At 26.1% G+C, this 19,285-nt stretch overlaps 2 protein-coding genes across 9 annotated transcripts; one reads left to right on the plus strand and one right to left on the minus strand.

Annotated features, from left to right (window-relative positions):
• Window positions 1-341: 341 nt before the first annotated feature.
• On the minus strand, window positions 342-4,878 carry LOC122577824 (gephyrin). Of its 3 annotated transcripts, none has more exons than XM_043749471.1 (12): window positions 4,860-4,878; window positions 3,712-3,813; window positions 3,448-3,599; window positions 3,199-3,386; window positions 2,518-2,731; window positions 1,956-2,240; window positions 1,824-1,890; window positions 1,644-1,758; window positions 1,294-1,569; window positions 1,081-1,220; window positions 793-980; window positions 342-725 (listed from the first exon to the last, which is right to left on the minus strand). In XM_043749471.1, exons 2-12 carry the CDS (start codon window positions 3,740-3,742, stop codon window positions 486-488), a joined length of 1,896 nt encoding a protein of 631 aa, XP_043605406.1. In that variant the 5' UTR covers window positions 3,743-3,813; window positions 4,860-4,878; the 3' UTR covers window positions 342-485. The 3 variants fall into 3 exon arrangements, with proteins under 3 accessions (XP_043605406.1, XP_043605405.1, XP_043605407.1); XM_043749470.1 differs by lacking the exon at window positions 4,860-4,878 and adding an exon at window positions 3,924-3,974; XM_043749472.1 differs by lacking the exons at window positions 3,712-3,813; window positions 4,860-4,878 and having other exon boundaries at window positions 3,199-3,400; window positions 3,448-3,586.
• On the plus strand, window positions 4,580-18,489 carry LOC122577823 (carnitine O-palmitoyltransferase 1, liver isoform). Of its 6 annotated transcripts, XM_043749465.1 has the most exons (17): window positions 4,580-4,754; window positions 8,974-9,171; window positions 9,837-10,000; window positions 10,079-10,215; window positions 10,307-10,583; window positions 10,765-11,088; window positions 11,386-11,585; window positions 12,243-12,447; window positions 12,524-12,631; window positions 12,716-12,741; window positions 14,181-14,246; window positions 14,735-14,797; window positions 15,070-15,184; window positions 15,363-15,632; window positions 16,843-16,992; window positions 17,064-17,273; window positions 17,350-18,489. In XM_043749465.1, the coding sequence occupies exons 3-17, from the start codon at window positions 9,860-9,862 to the stop codon at window positions 17,452-17,454; spliced, it is 2,397 nt and encodes a 798-aa protein (XP_043605400.1). In that variant the 5' UTR covers window positions 4,580-4,754; window positions 8,974-9,171; window positions 9,837-9,859; the 3' UTR covers window positions 17,455-18,489. The 6 variants fall into 6 exon arrangements, with proteins under 6 accessions (XP_043605400.1, XP_043605399.1, XP_043605402.1 ...); XM_043749464.1 differs by lacking the exon at window positions 8,974-9,171 and having other exon boundaries at window positions 4,581-4,754; XM_043749466.1 differs by lacking the exons at window positions 4,580-4,754; window positions 8,974-9,171 and adding an exon at window positions 9,629-9,695.
• The last annotated feature ends 796 nt before the right edge of the window (window positions 18,490-19,285 follow it).

Here is a 19,285-nt window from a genome sequence, read left to right on the forward strand (position 1 = left end):
TTTGTACCATACCAAATAACAGATTCTATCTCTGTGGTTTTATATTCTATGGTTTTCTTTACATCTCCACCAGATGGAATCACTTCTTCGTTTGAACTCAGTAGCAGACAGCAGTAAAGATTTTTCTCATCTCTGCTTCACGTAAAATGATATAGACATACATATAGAGAGAATAAGGAATAGAACAAAATATATAAATGTAACTCACAATCTTATAATGTATTATAATGTATTATAATTTATATAAATTTATTTATAAAAAATGTTGTCGTTTAAAAAATATTTTATTGCAGAATTACAATTTGTATGTATATATATATACAAATATAAACTTTAAAAACTACACCTTGTTTTTAACAAACAATATTTTATATGTATAAACAATGTACATATATTATATTACATTTTAATTCTATTAACCAAATATAGAATAATAAAGTGTTTATAACAATTTCATTTTTTCCTCCCTATTTATCTTTGTTCAATTATGACCATTGCGTAAATCCCAACAACATTGCTTGTACCACCTCCCCTTGTTGTAATACAGTTTTTTCTGCTTTACATCCTGGTAATATTAATAATGCATTTGCATTTTTACAGCTAAGTAATTTACTACTAATTTGATTTCCAGTACTGTAAGCTAATGGCAAAGTATCTACATCATTCCATTTTAAAATTGCTCTTGCATACTCCGGACGTGGATCCAACTTGTAGGATGACATTAACTATCATCAAAATACAATTAAATACTATACAGACTAACAATTTGAAATACATAAACACATTACATACTTTTGCTGACACAATCGTTGGCGTGGAAATGTCTTTGGATAATTGCTTTAGTAAAGGCAATGCAAATAAATTCATAGTAACAGTCGCAGAAACTGGATTACCCGGCAAACACAATAGATACTTTTTCTTATTTTGAAAATAGCATGTTGCAAAAGTAGTTGGCTTCCCAGGTTTCATGTTTACTCGTCCTAAAATTTAAATGTTCAAATGTTTACTATAATATTCAAAATTATTGTATACATATTGTATGTGTATAACCATAATTATACTACTAAATAATGATATTACCGAAATGTATAGTAGCATTAAAATAATATTGTAAAATAGGCTTCAGCATATCTCTATCGCCCATTGATACAGAACCCGATGTTATGAGCACGTCGACTTGTTTTAGAGCATGTTTAATCTTATGTACCATAATGCTCTCACTACATAACATATAACAATTAAACTAAAATAACGTTTTTTAAATATATGAAATATAAATAAAGAAAAACTTACTCGTCCAATGCAATACCCATGTCCAAAGGATCAAAACCATTTTCCTTTAACATTGTTAATAATGTAATTTTATTACTATCATATATGTGTCCTGGCATTAAAGTAGTCCCAGGGCATTGTAACTCATCTCCTGTAGATAATACACCAATTTTTGGAAGATCAGTGACTAATATCTTTCTGTAACCACATGCAGCAGCAAGCCCTAATTCTATTGCTCCAAGTTTTGTTCCTGACTTTAAAATTAATTCTCCTTTTTTAATATCGCAGCCAATTGGCCTTAAAGTAAATAAAAGAAGGAATAACTATTATATTATTTTTTAATGAACATCATATAATTAAAAACAAGATACCTAATGTCCTGGCCCGGTTGTACTTCTGTCATAATTTCGATTTCCTTCTCCTCCGCACTATCTGAAGTTCCCTTTAAAAGTTTAGTATCTTCAACTTGCACAACTGCTGTTGCATCTTTAAATAAAAACTAATAAGAAAATGGCAAAAAATATTATTCCAATTGAGCATATTAAACATACCATCTGGAATTGGAGCACCTGTATTTACTCTTACACATATGCCGGGTTCAAGTTTAATCGCAGTGGCCTATAAATTCATAATATTGAAATCTTATATTAATTATATCAAAATACGTTGAAGATATTACTTACAGTGTCTCCTGCTTTTATTCCACTTAGTACTTTCCTTCTGCCTTTTCCATCGCTTACTAAGACTGCATAACCATCTTTAATAGAGGCTCTAAATGGTGGTAAATCATACTTAGAATATAGATCACCACCCAATATCCTGCCATGACATTTTTCTAGATCCTCCTCTGATGTACCATTCAAATTTAATAGTTCTGCATGTTCATGTATTAACTGTAGAGCTTCTTCCACAGAAATCATTGGATATGGGGATTCTCTACTGCGTTCAACTATACTAGCTAAACATGACTGTAGAAAAAGAATATACATATACACTCCTTTTTACATATATTTATGTTTACGTCTATAGCATGTTTGAGTTATTGCCGAAATATCAAATATCTTATAAAAGGTATTTTTCATCCAAAATTTTATCTATCGCTCCATCTATAAAGAAATCTATGAGTAATATCTCCGCAAAAATCTTCCACAAAATCAACTTTTTTTACATTCTGTATATTTCTTTTCTCTATGTATGAAAAGTTATTCATTTAATTAGAAGAAATTTTATTTAATAAAGCCTTACCATAATTTTATCTTGTCCTTGTGACAAGGGAATTTCTGTAACAATATTATTTTGTACATTTGCATGCGTATCTTTTATTCTTTCCTTATTATCTCTAATTAAGTCAACAGCATGTGGTATAGCAGATGCAATTACGCTTAAGCATTCCTTTGCAGCTTTTGGTGATCCCGGTAAATTTATAATCAATGTTTTATCTCGTATTCCACATACACCTCTTGATAACATATATTTAAGATATACATTTAAAGACTTCCGAAAAACGTGTGTTAATGAAAAAGAAAATTATGGAGTGTGCATATAACATACATTTTGAAAATGCTTATCAACAAAACAAACTTTGTAAATAAATAAATGTTGGAAAAAGAAATATGTTACTGTTTTAAAAATATCTGTCATATTAGTTAGACTAAGAAGCAAGACAACAAACATGTTAATATTACAACAAAAATGTTAATATTATCGTACTCTATAAATAATTACCCAAAAATAATAATAACAATATTTGTTATCAATAAAAATAACAATAACAAAAAAGATTTGTTACTTAACAAATTTTCTAATTTCTTAATAAGGTACTGTAATATATACTAACGTTAATATAAAATATGAAAACACAACAAATTAAGATAATGATATCAATGAATAATTTTCAAATATCTAATTTTATAAAAAACATTGTACCTAGATAACATAGCCAACGGAGTGATTTTTAGACTAGACATTAGCATAGCTGCAATTATTCCAGGAGCTTCCTTTTGAATAATTTGTTTTGTTGCTTCAGGAGTTATATCTCTTTTAGAAAATCCTGTTCCACCAATTGTAAGAATAACATCTACTTGTCTACTGTCGCTCCATGAAATTAGATGTTCCTATGCATATAAAACTATACATATACATATCAAGTTATGAAATTCTATACTAAATAATTACCTTTATTGTAAATTCTTCATCAGGAACGATATTTTTATGATATATTTGACCTCTTAAAATCTTTCCAATATCAGACTTTTCATCTTTAATACATTGTTCTATTTCATATCCACTTTTATCTTCATTTTTATATTTATAGCAGCTGTCACTAACTAATGATAAAATTTGTAAATTACTACATATTACGGTGTTATTAAAGTGAATCAACAAATCAAATTTTGGACAACTGTAAAATAACAATGTAATAACAATGTAATAACCTACCTGTTAATAATCCGAATCTTATTGAATCCATACTTTATACGTAATTATTTTCACACGGATAAGTAAATAGTAAATACTTAAATGCTTGTCCGTTTGATAACACTAAAATTATGATAACATGAAATTAATAAAATTGGTATATAATATAATGTGATGATTATAATCTGTATGATTATAATAATGATAATAATTTATGTTTTTAGATAACTTGCTTTTAAAGAGAAATTATAAGCTTATTAACTTTCAGTATTGCCAATCTTAGTTTTTGTTATCGTTAACGCATACTCTATAGTATAATGTAAGTAACATACATATTTACCGCACTCATAATAACCATATGTATTATTAAATATTGATAATTATATACGAAAACAACATCGCTGAGAATTATTATTTATCTAAACAAGAGATAAAACGTAAAAATATTAAACAGATAAAAATTAAGATAATATTTAACTAAGGAAATACACGTAAATAAAAGTATATACATGTGTGTATATGTGTGCGTAAAAACGTGCGTGCGAATGTATATGTATAACGCGACACTAATGTTATTGTTATTTGAATAAAAGTGATATTGTTTGTGTTAATAAATACATAATTTAATAAATTTTTAAATTATTGTTAATCGACTAAATAATAATTGTTAGCCGAGTAAATCATCATTATGCATAAGGAATCCTTTCGTGTACTATAGGTAATATTTTCGTTAGTTTTTTCATCGTCGTTGCTTCGTATATACGTACATATATATACAAGTTAATATATACAAGTAGAGATATTAACGTGTAAGTGATGAGCATTCTATAGTTTAGTTTAGCCAACAAGTTGGCAACTTGATTATTTTATGCAGTTGTGAATATAGGGAGGGGGTTAAAAGGCTGAGTGAATAGTACATTATACACGAAGTCTTAGTGGAGGCAGTGGAACGAGAGGTGTGTAAGGATTGAGAGATATTCAAAGATTTACAATCCTATTGCTTTGTGAAATTTCTACCATAAAATTTACTTCTGTATGCGCCACGGGAATTCCTGTTAACCGAGGTAATGTTTTGATAATTAATTTCTATTTATTTATAAATATAAACAACACACGGGGAAATGGAAGTTTATTAATAGCGACTAAGTAAATTATTTTGGCCTACTTACGCGAAAAAAATCCAAGATGGGAGGCACGACTACGCACTGACGCACACCCTTCACTTTAACCAATCAGAATGCAAGTTTCAGTTCTTAAGGCTAATAACCTTTGGCTTTCATTTTATATATACAAAAGAAACAATATACGTATACAGTAGGAATGTACTTTTTTCTAAAAACAAGAACATGTTTTATAAAATTTGTATAATTTAAAGAATATATATTTCATATACTGAATTCGGTTTCATAATATACTAAATAAATTATCTGCGTAACATATGAATGTATTAACATGATACGTTAAATAACTTTCTAATTAAATTTCTTTTTCATTATTATTATGGTTTAAGAATAATAACAACAACAACAATAATAGTAATAATAATATATTTATTTGTTATTACATATAACAAGTTTGATAATTCCCAGTATATAGATTCAAAATATTTTTGGAAGATCACTTGTATCCTCAATATTCCATATGGATATTCCAACTTATATTCGTATGCATTGCAGGATTATATATATATATAGTAAATGTTTTATAAAAAATATTTATTTTCCAATAACAAGCAATTTTCGTAAAAATAGATTTTCTCTGTAAAGTATTACAGCTAAATATATGCATACATTATTATATTTCTATATCTTTTTTAAGACCTACGCGTTTTTTTTTTTTTTTTTTTTCAGGTAATACTTAAAATTTGTAGCTAAAAACTTGATATACGTAATAATGTTTCAAATGTACGTGTATGTGCGTGCACATTAGTCAATCTTAGTTAATATTTTGTATTCAAATTTAAGGGATTTTCAGATATGATAAAATTCAGCGGAATATCTATTTAGATATTTTTTTTTTTTACGCCATATCGAAACTGCAATGATTTTATGATTGTCTTTTATATTAAAATAATTCGATTTTCTAGTAAAACTTTCAATATGATCCTGTGTCATATTCAGCTTTGCATCAGAAATCAGAATTTAGTTAATACCTCCGCTTTTATTGTAATGTTTTGCTCAAAGTTTTAATTTTTGAATTTAATATAGTAATATGAAATGAACACAAAAATTATAAATTACCATTAAAAAGAAAAACGAACAAAACTAAGTATGTAAATATATCATATCTCGATATTGAACGTAGAGTTAATGGATACAAGTAATTAAAAAAAAATTACATATTTCATTTGGAACTAATAAGCTTTGGCATATACATGGTTCTCTTAATCACCTTCTTATGAATTATAAACATCTCATTAAGCATTGGCAATCTCTAATCAATACTAATTTTGTAAACAAAAAGGAAAACTTATATACTTTTGGCATAGTTAGAATTACGAATACATTCACGTGGGAGATGATGAACCGCCATAGAGATAATAAGCACCAAATAAAACTTCAATTTATTGCTAGTAGCGTGTTACATATATGAGTACGAAGCCCTAATATTTGATAGGGATTCACGATTTCGACATAGTAATTATAATATCATGGTGTTGGAAAACAATATTTTTGTTGTATCAAATTATGATAAATGATGCTATTTATTTAGTCTTTGAATTAATGCCGTATCGGTTTTTTCATCACAGGCTCGTCCAAAACATAACACTGCCTTCACCCATTTGACACTGTTCTTCTATAATCAAAATCCTCTTTTTTATATGTGTTAATAGTAATAATCCAAGTCATCTGAATTGTCTCTTGTAGATTAATACGAGATATCCTTTGCAACTTTTTATTTTACTGTACATGTTATGTATTTATTATAAGGTTTATTTGATGCCTCATACATTTTACTACCAATCCAAGTTTCTTTTTCGGTTTTTACCGTTTAATATTCTTATATATTTGAAATGAACAACGAACGCTTCTCTTCAGTTTCTGAATAACTACAGATGTTATGAAATATAAAACCAATACAGCACGTAGAAGCCATAGAAGTGTTTGCTCTTTTTTCATAATATAAGTATCCAACAACAGTTTTGAATTTTGAATTTCCCCATTGTTTAATTTTTGTTGCAATCTCATTTTTACAACGAATATCTGTAATATTGTTAATAATGACTGCCTGTGTCTATACATTATATTTGCACAACTCAAGGAAAATTAAGAAATCTAGACAATAGTTGAAGTGTGCTATCACTACGCAGGCTCTATTTCACATGTTTTATTAATAAACATAAAAGTCAAGTTATAATACAGTTCCATACTAGCAATTAAATATTATGTTAATGAAAGATATTATTTATGTATCATTTTTATTTGGTGATTTGGGTAATTAATGGTATAAAGGAACCTATGTAAATTCTTCATCAGGGAAAGTATATTTTTTAAAACATAGTAGATTGAATCCATTATCTATTATAATCGTTGTGCGTGCAATGTTTTTAAACAGCCCTGAAGTTGCAGCAACGCGACTCACATTTAAATATCAGCTATACATATATAATTCTTTTACTTTGGAATGTGAAAAGTAGTGTCATGGATATATTGCTTAATGCATTATATACATACATGCACACGCGCGCGTGCGCGCGCGCACACACACATACATCTGTATGCTTTGGCCTTTGATTATACATACAAAATAGTCTTCAATTTATATTTTAATTAATGGTGACCTAGAAATTTTGTAAACTATAAAGGAAGCAAGAATGATAATTAAATATAGTGTAGTGTCATTTAAATAATGAAATTCTTGACTTAATACATCTTTTTTCATTCCATTTATTTATTTTCCTTCCAATAATAAGTACGATATTGTAGATTAGGAGGAAATAGGCTAGTTGATCTTATTAAAGAAGCCACAATTGCAGCACATACATACACATATACATATATATAGATGCATCGATACATAAATACTTTTTGCACTTATAAAATATGTTGTAAATGAAAATTGTAATTAGTAATAATAATAAACATTCTAACTTTTTCTGATTTATATACAAATTATCTGGTTGTTTCAATATTATTACATAAAAATATGATTTACTTAATATAATTATTGACCAAAAACAATATTTTCATACAATGAGTTATAGCAATAACAAATTAAAAAATGGGTAATGATGCTTTGTTCTTTGGAAAAAATCTTATCTAATTTCACAAAGGCTTCAGTATCCCTATTTTGGAATGATAAATATCCAATTTTGTATATAACTAGATGCACAAGATAATTACTATAAATGTACGATATCCAGGAAACTGTTGGTCTCAAAGTTTATACACAGGTCTTTGAATATTTTAACAATTATGCATGACAATTAATTCCTATTTGTCTTCTCTTAACTGAAATAATAATTGAATTATAAATTTCAAATATTTTATATTAGAATCTAATGGAATTTGGAATTGGCATTGGAAAATAAGCAACATATCCTCCCATTATAACCTATTCTTTATAGTATCTTTTTTAAAAAGTTACAAATGTACAAGATTCAAGATACATTACCACTCATACATACATACATACATACATACATACATACATAAATAAGTACATATCTGAATATTTAATTTTTATAACAATAATACGTAAATTTTATCAGATGTACAAATTAATGTCAAATATGATCTTTGATATCTTTACTTGAAATAATGGTAATAGCTTTCATATCAATTTAAAAAAAAAAATTTTGTTTTCAATAAGAGTGCGTGCGTGCGCATAATTAATTTATAAATTAAATAACTATTCTAACTTGAAAATTATTTTAATTAAATAATTTTAATAAGGAATTATTATGAACTTTAGTTATCTGTTTTTAAAGAAATAACTTTGCGAAGAAACAGCTTCAAAATTCTTGATTTGTTTTATTTATATCTTTATTTAAATTATCTGTCATTTCAATATTCTATACGTAAAGTACTCACGAACGTCGTCTGCATATACAAATTAAAGAAAGTTGAACGTTAAGTTCGAGATGTTTTCGTTTGCAAATATATTATTATATTTATATAGCAAAAAATAATTCATAGAATAGCACTTGGAAGAGAACATTGCTAAGTTAAATTAAGTAAAGAGGCCTATATTATATAAATTTACAAAAACTTTGGGGGACACTATTATTTAATATGATCAAGATATCCTATATTATAGAATTCATAATAAATACTATTTTAGAATATGTGCAGACTATGTATGCAAGTGGATTTAGAATGTATAGTGAGATCAAGTAATTGTTTGCTAAAATTACGACCACTTTTCCAACCAGACGAGCGTCGTTCAAAGTCCAAGGTTATATAACCGAAGCGTAAAAGTGAACCGTTTCTATTTGAAAGTATACGTGCATGTTATTTTCAACTGTTTTAAACTTTTATCGTAAGCTAAAGCGTATTTTTTTATGTATAATTAGAAATAATTATTTAAAAATGATATAATTATGGTTGAACCTTTACATAGCTTGTAATCATACTTGATTTTAACAATTTTGATAGTTCTTACTGAAGTTAATAATCTTTCTTTGTTATGCGCAACAAGTACACAAATACAGACTTATAGAGTGAAACATAAGATATAGTCATGTTATAAGTGTGCACTTAATGTTTTCTAAAATATGATAGCTTATACATATGCACAGTAATACAATAATAAGACTTCTTTTATACTTAAGAAATTAATAACTGGATAAAGTTTTATACGTACATATATAAAATATTTAAAAATTGCATTATTATTTTTTATAACTATTATCGAACTTTACATTAGAATTTCACTATATTTTATTAAATTATGTAACAAATGACACTAAAATTTTCACGAATATATTTGTATATTTAATTTGGATTTATAGTACCCGAAAATAAATTTTTACTGAAATATCAGAGAAATCATACAAATTATAGGTAAATACATATATGTACATCTTAAATGTGGGAAGTATATATGTATAAAGATTAGATTAAAGTTAGAAAAAAAATGTATTTTTTTAAAATACTAATTATTATTACTATCGTTGTTATAAATTTGATTTATACTTATTTCAGTTTTATAGCGTATAACTGGTGATATGGCGGAAGCACATTCAGCTGTAGCATTTAGTTTTTCTATTACTCATGAGGGATGGGATGTTAATTTTGATAGAGAAGTCTTACATTTGGTATGGCAATCAGGTATCCGTTCTTGGAAGAAAAGATTTTTTAGATTTGTTGTAAGTAAATAAACATTAATTTAAAGTACAAGAAGCATTTTGAGGAAGCATTTAAGAAAATAATTAAATGAATTTCAGAATAACTTGAGAAGTGGTGTATACCCTGCCTCCTTAGAGAGTTTATGGTTCACTATAGCTTTGGTAACTGCAATACATTTTGCTGGCTACAAAGTACCTTATGACCTTGTTGGAAAAGCTGCACCATATCTTTCAGGGTAAGTTTAATTATCTTTTTTTAATATAATTTTTGTGTAATTGTTAATGAAATTAATAAAAGCTTACACTGCTGGTATTTACATTGCATAGATCTTCAATATTAGCACACTTAGCAGGATCATTTATAGTTGGATTATTTTTGTGGTTGATAGTAATATATATAATGCGATACACCTTGAAGTTATTACTTATGTACAAAGGATGGATGTATGAGTCAAGAGAGAAAAGGTCTAATGCTTCAAGAGTTACTAAGTTGTGGACCACATTAGTGAAGTTGTTCTTTGGATGGCACAAACCAATGCTGTATAGTTTTCAAGGATCATTGCCACGACTACCATTACCCTTAGTGGAAAATACAATGAAACGGGTTAGATTATAGAATATTTCGTAATCCTATATAAGCCGTGAGTAAGTACTCACTTTTTTAGAAAAAAAAAGATGGTCTTTCATAATTTTCACCTTTTTCTCTAAGATATGTTCATTTAGTTATTTATTATTATGATATAATTAAACGTAATATTAATAGAAATATATATACATTTAATTAGTACCTACGCAGTGTTCGACCATTGCTCGACGACAAAAATTATTCTCGAATGGAGACATTGGCAAATGAGTTTCAAAGAGGCATTGGTGTGAAGCTTCAACGTTATTTGATTTTAAAATCTTGGTGGGCCACTAATTATGTTTCTGATTGGTGGGAAGAATATGTTTATTTACGTGGGCGATCTCCTATCATGGTGAATTCAAACTTTTATGGTATTGATGCAATTCTTATGTATCCTACTCATGTACAAGTTGCCCGTGCTGCAAGTGTTATTTATTCGTGTCTGCAGTATCGACGACTCATTGAACGCCAAGAATTAGAACCGGTCAGTATATAAATAAGTTTTTATAAGTAAAATATTCTCTTCTATTTCTGATCAATTAAATATTTTTGTATTGATTATATATTAAATCATATTTTTAATAAATAATTATTTGAATTTATATTTATTATGATCTATTCTTTACTGATATTACATGATTTCAATACCTTCGCTATGCTTTATCAAAATAATCCAATATTTAAATTTAATTTGATAATAGATGGAAATTATTAAAATTTTGTTACATTTTAAAACAGTACAATGTATAAATCCTTAGGTAATACTTATTTTTTCTTGTAGATATTAATTCAAGGTTTGGTGCCTCTCTGCTCATGGCAATATGAAAGACTATTCAATACAACAAGAGTACCAGGACTTGAAACAGATAAAATTGTACATTATCAGGATTCTAAACATATTGTTGTATATCACAAGGGAAAATATTTCAAGGTCCTTATTTATCACAAAAGCAGAATCCTTCAAGCTTGTGAAATTGAAATGTAAGTGAAATATTGTAACATATCTAAAAGTATTTTAGTCCTACTGTAATGATTAGAGATTCATTTTGTACATTATATATCATACAATTTATACATTAAGAATAATGTACAATACATTGTACATTATACAATTAAATATATGATAAAATTAGTTTGATTATCCAAAATGAAAAATAAAAATGTAAGACATACCTTCGAAGATTCATTTATTAAAAATTGTTTAAAAATTTGTGTGTATATATATATATATATATATATACGTACATATTTTGAATTTTTATTCTATTAAAATATTTTATTTGTGATTTTGTTTTCTTTTATAATCTTGAACTTACTTCTAATTATAGAAATCACAGGTTTCCCTGCTCTATAGTAGAATAAAAAAAATTGTGATTTAAGAAAAATTAAAGTACTTATATTTAAAAGATGAAATAGGGATTAACAAGATACACTTATAATGTATGCATTTACTCCATAAGTATCAATTTCATTTCATGTAAAAATAATTTATAATAACATTATGTCTCCTTCCATACCAAATACTTTTTTAAGAATATTTTTTTAATGTAACATTGTTTAGAAAATATTTTACCATACTCGCTTAAAACAGACATCCTGTATTCTTATGTACATATATTGTATTTTTCATTATTTCAGACAAATGCAACAAATTTTAGATGATAAATCAGAACCATCAGAAGGTGAAGAGAAATTGGCTGCTTTAACAGCTGGTGAAAGAACTGCATGGGCAATAGCTAGAGAAGAATTTTTCTCGAAAGGAGTAAATAAAGCATCTTTAGATCTTATTGAAAAAGCAGCATTTGTAGTTGCATTAGATGATGTACCATATGTATATGATCCAGTAAGTGATACTAGAATTATCCTATTTGTAAATTTGTATCACATTCATAATTTTTATACATAATTTTTATCATTAGGAAGATCCAGATAAATTAGATCAATATGGTAGAATTTTATTGCATGGTAAAGGATATGATAGATGGTTCGATAAATCATTTACCTTATGTATAGGGAATAATGGCAGAGTAAGTGATATTACGTGAAAACATTATTCGAAAGCAATATAGTACAATTTATAAATAATTACTATATATTGCTATGTTTTACAGACTGGCTTTAATGCAGAACATTCATGGTGAGTCTTTTTATATTAAGATATGCAAAAAATAAAAATATGATTAAACTATATAAACTATACAAGAAAATAATATATAAAGTAAGCAAATAATTGAGAGAAAGATGTTTTCTGGTGAAATGAGTACATATATTATTATATATTGATTATATTTTTTCTGACATAAACTAAATACTTTTTGTTAATATCAACTAAACTTTTACGATAAATGTAGAAGCATTTTGAAGCAATCTTACAACTTTATCTTATAATTCTTTGTATATAAATGATATATATGGTCATCCACAAAAGTCTTCATACAAATAGTAAAAAACTCATTTTTATGAAATGAAGCATATACATATATGTAACGACGTATAATAACATATTTATTTCTTAACATACAAAGAATGTCCTGACTTTGCAGCAAAATTTTATAGCATTTAATTTTAATAAAAATGTGCTTTTTATAGGCTGTATAAAGATTTTTGTGGATGTTCGTATATTTAAAAGGAAAAGAATTTCATTATTATTATTTTAGTTAGATTATTTTAGTTAAATTATTTTAGTTATTAAATTTAGTTATTTTAGTCAAAAATATTGCAATTTAACCTCCTTAATCCCTTAATACTTACCTTACCAGGGCCGGTCAAACGACTGATTTCAAAATTTAATTTGGAATTGTACTTCCATTGTTATTTCTTTTGTTCATCTAACTTTATGTAAATTTTTATATTATCTGATTAATCAATTTCCAAATTTTTGTTAATATAAGAATTAAGAATAAAATTGGATGAACAAAAGAAATAACAATAAATCGAAATTAATTTTAAATTAAATTTTGAAACCGTTCATTTATTTGGATCCGGTAAAGTTAGTGTTAATCCTTGTCTGACAAGTCAAATTATCGTTTATGATCCATATAAAGTGTTAACACAAAGCTGTTCAAAAGACTATTAGCAATCATGTCATATGATAGTATCATTTTGTTTGTTTTTTATTTTTTTTGTAGGTCATTCAGCATTGACCATTCATTTTTTTTTTTATTTTGTTTATATACAAACGATGCAATTAGAACAAAGCCCATATAAAATTCGTAACAAGCCCACTTTACTCCATATTCACCATGAATCCTTATAAATGAATAATATTTCAATATTGCTTTTGTGCTCTCTGTTCTTTACAAATTTAATACATGTAATGCAACAACAATGTTGTATTATATGTTATCATCTGATACATAGAATTCTATATACCAAAGATTTTATGTAAGTACGTTTTGAGTAGCATTTTAAATTGTATATGTATGGTAATGCTTTGCACAGATCACAAGTGATATTGTGATATATTTTTATAATCTGTTATTTGAAAGTTAAATTAATTGACTATCAATATTTTACTTTAAACATTAAAAAATCATAATACATTGAAATTGATACATAATGATAAGTAATGAGCAGGGCAGATGCTGCAGTGATGTCACATATGTGGGAGTACGTGGTATCTCAGGAGATCACCAATAGAGAGTAAGAAATTAAGTTCATAGCTTTTAGGGTGTTCTTCATGTCTCTTGCTTTTATTGCCTACTCTACCTACCCTTCATAAGCTAATTACAATACATTATTTGAAGATAATTGGAGGATTCATGAAATTTATTCAACTTTTACATAACATGCTCTTATTTTCAGGAATAATCTATTTAACACAAGTACATAAAATATGCTTAAAATTGATCAAAAATAAAATAAAGATATGATTATATTTTTATACATGCAATTGTTTAGTACTTTTTTATAATTTATTTCTATGTATGAGTAACTCTTAGTATTACACATTTTGTGTAATTCTCTGATATAAAGATATGGATCTCTGAAAATCTGTAAATATTCTTACATTCTTTTCATCTGTTTTATGTATACATCTTTATCATTACTGATTCTATTAATTGGTAGAATTTTAATATCTTTTTTATGCACAATAATTAAAATAATTTTATTTACAATATGCTTGTTAGGGCTGATGCACCTATTATGGGATCTCTATGGGAATATGTTATCGCTAATGATGTGGAAATGGGGTAATTCTTTTTCTTATATTTCTCTGCCTTTAATTATCAAATGCTAAGTATTCAAATAATTATTATTCTTAATCTATGTACGTAATTTAATAAATATTTTTTACACTTCATGCATTAACAACTTTCTTAAAAAGCTGTTGGTGTTTTATTATGTAATTATATTATATTGTTTGTGCAAATATGATTTACTAATACGTGTTCATATATTTAATATAAAACTTTACAACTTTCTCATATTGCATATTTTGAAAGATTGCTCAAATGTATTATAGATATAAGGAAGATGGATATAATAAGGGAGTACCAGAGTTCACACCTCCACCTCCTGTTCGACTTCAGTGGGATTTGAATCCAAAGTGCATAGCCGCAATTGAAGAATCAAACCAAGTAATAGACATGAAATTGAAAAACTTCTTTTTACATATTTACATATTTACAGTTATTTTCTATCAAAATTCAAAATTATTAATAAGTCCATGACTAAAATACTAACTTACATTTGATATTTCTGATTTATTTTGTGCAATAAAAAGTTGATTATATTAAGAACATTTTTAATTATCAGGTTGCACAGAACTTATTAAATGATGTCGAATTACGCATTTATGTACATGATGCGTACGGTAAAGGGTTTATGAAAGTTAATTCAATGTCACCAGATGCATACATACAAATGGCCTTGCAGTTAGCGTATTTCCGTGATTCTGGTAAATTTAATTTAACTTATGAAGCTTCTATGACTAGACTGTTCCGAGAAGGAAGAACAGAAACTGTGAGGCCATGTACAATTGAATCTACGAATTGGGTGAAAGCAATGGAGAGTAAAAATACAACTGTAAGTAATACTATAAAATTTATTTGGACCAAAAGTTTTATATAGATCAGTGTAAACGTTTTTATATTACAATTTTTCAAGCTGTCAGGCACAAGTTATTGCACTATTAGGCTATTTGGCTATTTAAATTTTTAATATTGGTCAAAATCTCGATTTCTCGAATTTTTTATTTCAAAAAATTCATTCTGGTTTCAAAAATATTTCGTTAAAAAATATTTTATGATATTGATATTCAATTCAATAATCAGCAGAATGTAACAGTTAATTATCAGGACATAATTTGGTATGAAATTAATGTTTTTTATAAATAGGTTTATTGTAAAAAAAAAACTTTAATGTGCTACATTTAATATGTTATAGTAAAATAGTTCTATTATATTAGAAAGTTTGATAATTATTTACAAAGCAGATGGCTTTACCGACTTTGAATGATGTTAAAATGTCCGTATTTTTACATGACCCTAACTTACTTTCGGTAATCACTTTCAATTCGCGTAAAAAAGAAAAATCAATCAGTTAGACATAGATAAAAATCAATCGATTTGGCATAGATAATTGTGGGATGATAACGCTACTGTGAAATAATTTAGGGTATTAAATAATAAGACAAGTACAATTCATAGTAAGTTTTATATTATATTATCGATATTCGAAATTGGAAAGAACGATTATTCGATTATCGAAATCATACTATTATCGAAACAGAAAGTTTTGTAAATATCTTCGAAACTAAAATCGAGTAACGGTAACATGTATAGAGGGAAAAGTAGTTCAAAATGTTGACCTTGACAACAAGATTATTGAAATCGGTGAAGTCGTTCGGTTTGTAAATAATTACTGAGTTTTATTACTATTATAATCAATTATGTCAGAAAGTTCTTCTATCATAATTTAATAATAGAAATTTATTGCTTCTGGTTTCATATCAACTTTTAATATTTTCATACTCTTTGTCAAGTATTAACTTTTATCAAAGTACTAGAATGCCTTGATATTTATTTAGAGTTTAATTAATTAAAACAGTGTCATGTATTAATAAATAATTAACTATAATAAAATATTTATTATATAATTAAATATTTATATTAAATATTTATAGTAACATAATTTGTTTTTTGTGTCTTTTAAACAATTTGAAAAAGTTATAGTTTTAATTAACTTAATTTATTTATTTTAGTATTATGTAATTTATTTTGTATTCTTCTTACAGGTTGAGACTAGGTATGATTTATTGATGGCAGCAGCAAAACAGCATCAAAAAGGTTATCAAGATGCTATGTGTGGTAAAGGAATAGATAGACATTTATTTTGTCTATATGTAGTATCTAAATATTTAGAAGTAGACTCTCCTTTCTTAAAGGTAATGTTTACAAGAAAGAAATATAATTATATGATTTTTCTCAGAGATGTTTCAAAGAAATTTTCCTTTAGGAAGTTTTAAGTGAACCATGGAAGTTATCTACTTCACAAACACCACATGGACAAACATCATTAATAAACTTGAAAAAACATCCAAATTGTATCTCTGCGGGGGGTGGCTTTGGTCCTGTAGCTGATGACGGTTATGGCGTTTCTTATATTATTGCTGGAGAAAATCTTATATTTTTCCATATTTCATGCAAACGTAATTCTCCAGAAACAGTAAGCAGTCATATAAATTATTATTATTATGTAATTACCTCATTCATAGCTAAAATATTTATATAATTATTTTTAGAATGCAGCTAGATTTGCAAAACAAATAGAAAGAGCATTAGCTGATATGAAAAATTTGTTCCTTGAAAGGAAAAAGCTGCAAACTCAAAAGAATGGTTCTACATAATTATTCTGCAGCAAAAAGAGATGCAGTTACAGTATACTAGTGGAAAATTTCAATTTTAATCCTTTTTTTCCAAATGTTTTAAAATAATCCCTTTACATACTCAAAATGTATCTTTTGTAATGTTGTCTGCAGAAAGAATGCTAAATGGAAATTATTCAGAAGTATAAAGGAGAAAAATTAAGCATGCACAATGAGAAATGCAAAGTATTCTGATTAATTCATTCATGATATATATTCAAACAACTTCATAAACTAAATATTAATATTTCATGCTCTTTAACAGCGTACATTAAATTTAAAAAAGTACAAAGTTTGATTATATTTTTATAATAAGCATTTTATGAAAAATGTTTTTGAATGGAAAACATTTGTAAATTATAATAATAATGATTAAAAAATATTGTCATTAAACTTTTATGAAAACTGTCTTAGAAAAAAGAGATATATACTGCTATTTTTATATTTTATGTTACTCTCAGGAAAATTGTTATAAATGAGGTTATTGTAAAACTTATTGAAGATTGAGCGTTTAATAGCAAAGTTTAGTAAACAACATAGAGAAAAACTAAGAAACGTAGTATGAAATTTTCAGACTGCTGTTTGAATAGTAAAATTGTGTATTCATTATACAATGAGAATAGTATTAAATTTTGTAAGCGGTTTCATCTCTTCTATATAATAGAAGATCGAAAGTTTAATTCATTGTATAATTAAATTTTCTATGATATAAATAAATAAATATATATTAAATTATTTTATATATATGTAAATATACAATATATATATATATATATATATATATAAAATAATTTAACATTTTTAACTTTGTACCAATTTTATCAATTATACGAGCTCTAATTATATTCAATATATCTACAGAATGATTATTATTAGTGAAACCATTAGAAATTGCAAATATATTATATATCTTAAATCATTATTAATGTTCAAATACTGTTAGTATTGCAGTGGAATCAATCAATAACTACTATTTTTATATTTCAAATGTGAAGAAAGATTATTGTAATTTATTAACAATAAGTTTTGTATTAACTGCGTATTAACTGTAACGCGTGTTATTTGTAATACAAGATGTGATCATACATATATGTATATATATATGTATATATATGTATATATATATATGTATGATCACATCTTGTATTACAAATANATATACATATACATATATATATGTATGTATGTATGTATGTATGTATGTATATTTAGTTTTAAAATATATTAAATAATATGCCATAGATCTATATCTGCAACCTATCAATGCAAAATTTTAATGTTATGAGTAGTTTATATATTCATTTTACTATATCTTTATTAAAACTGTATTTCAAGGTACTGGTGCTTTTATAATTTTATTACTCGAATTTACGATTTTAAGGTAAATATGTTATTCTATTTGATGTAAACAGAAAAAATGAAATATATGATAATAAGATGCAACTATTTGGATTTATAAATATTCGACATACCTTGAACGTGGAATAATTAAATTATCGTAATGAACAAAGGGAAAAAAATGTATTAATGATACATAAAATTATATCTTTTGAAATATCTGAAACTTATAAAGTAATCAGTTACTATATTACATACAAAATATATTCACAGAGGCAATATGAAAAGATGATTCAACTTTTTCGTTTAAATATTTCTAGTGATTATTTTTAAAACGTTATGAGGACCAAATACTGACTAACTATTGAAAAGATGTATTACAGACTTGAATATGTGGGAATTTTCAACGGTGGAAATAGTTTTTTCTCATGATAATTTTTTGATGGGATTTCAAGGCTACTAGTATTTTTTTTAA

This window comes from Bombus pyrosoma, linkage group LG2, assembly GCF_014825855.1.
Source record: "Bombus pyrosoma isolate SC7728 linkage group LG2, ASM1482585v1, whole genome shotgun sequence".
In the NCBI taxonomy this organism is placed as follows: domain Eukaryota; kingdom Metazoa; phylum Arthropoda; class Insecta; order Hymenoptera; family Apidae; genus Bombus; species Bombus pyrosoma.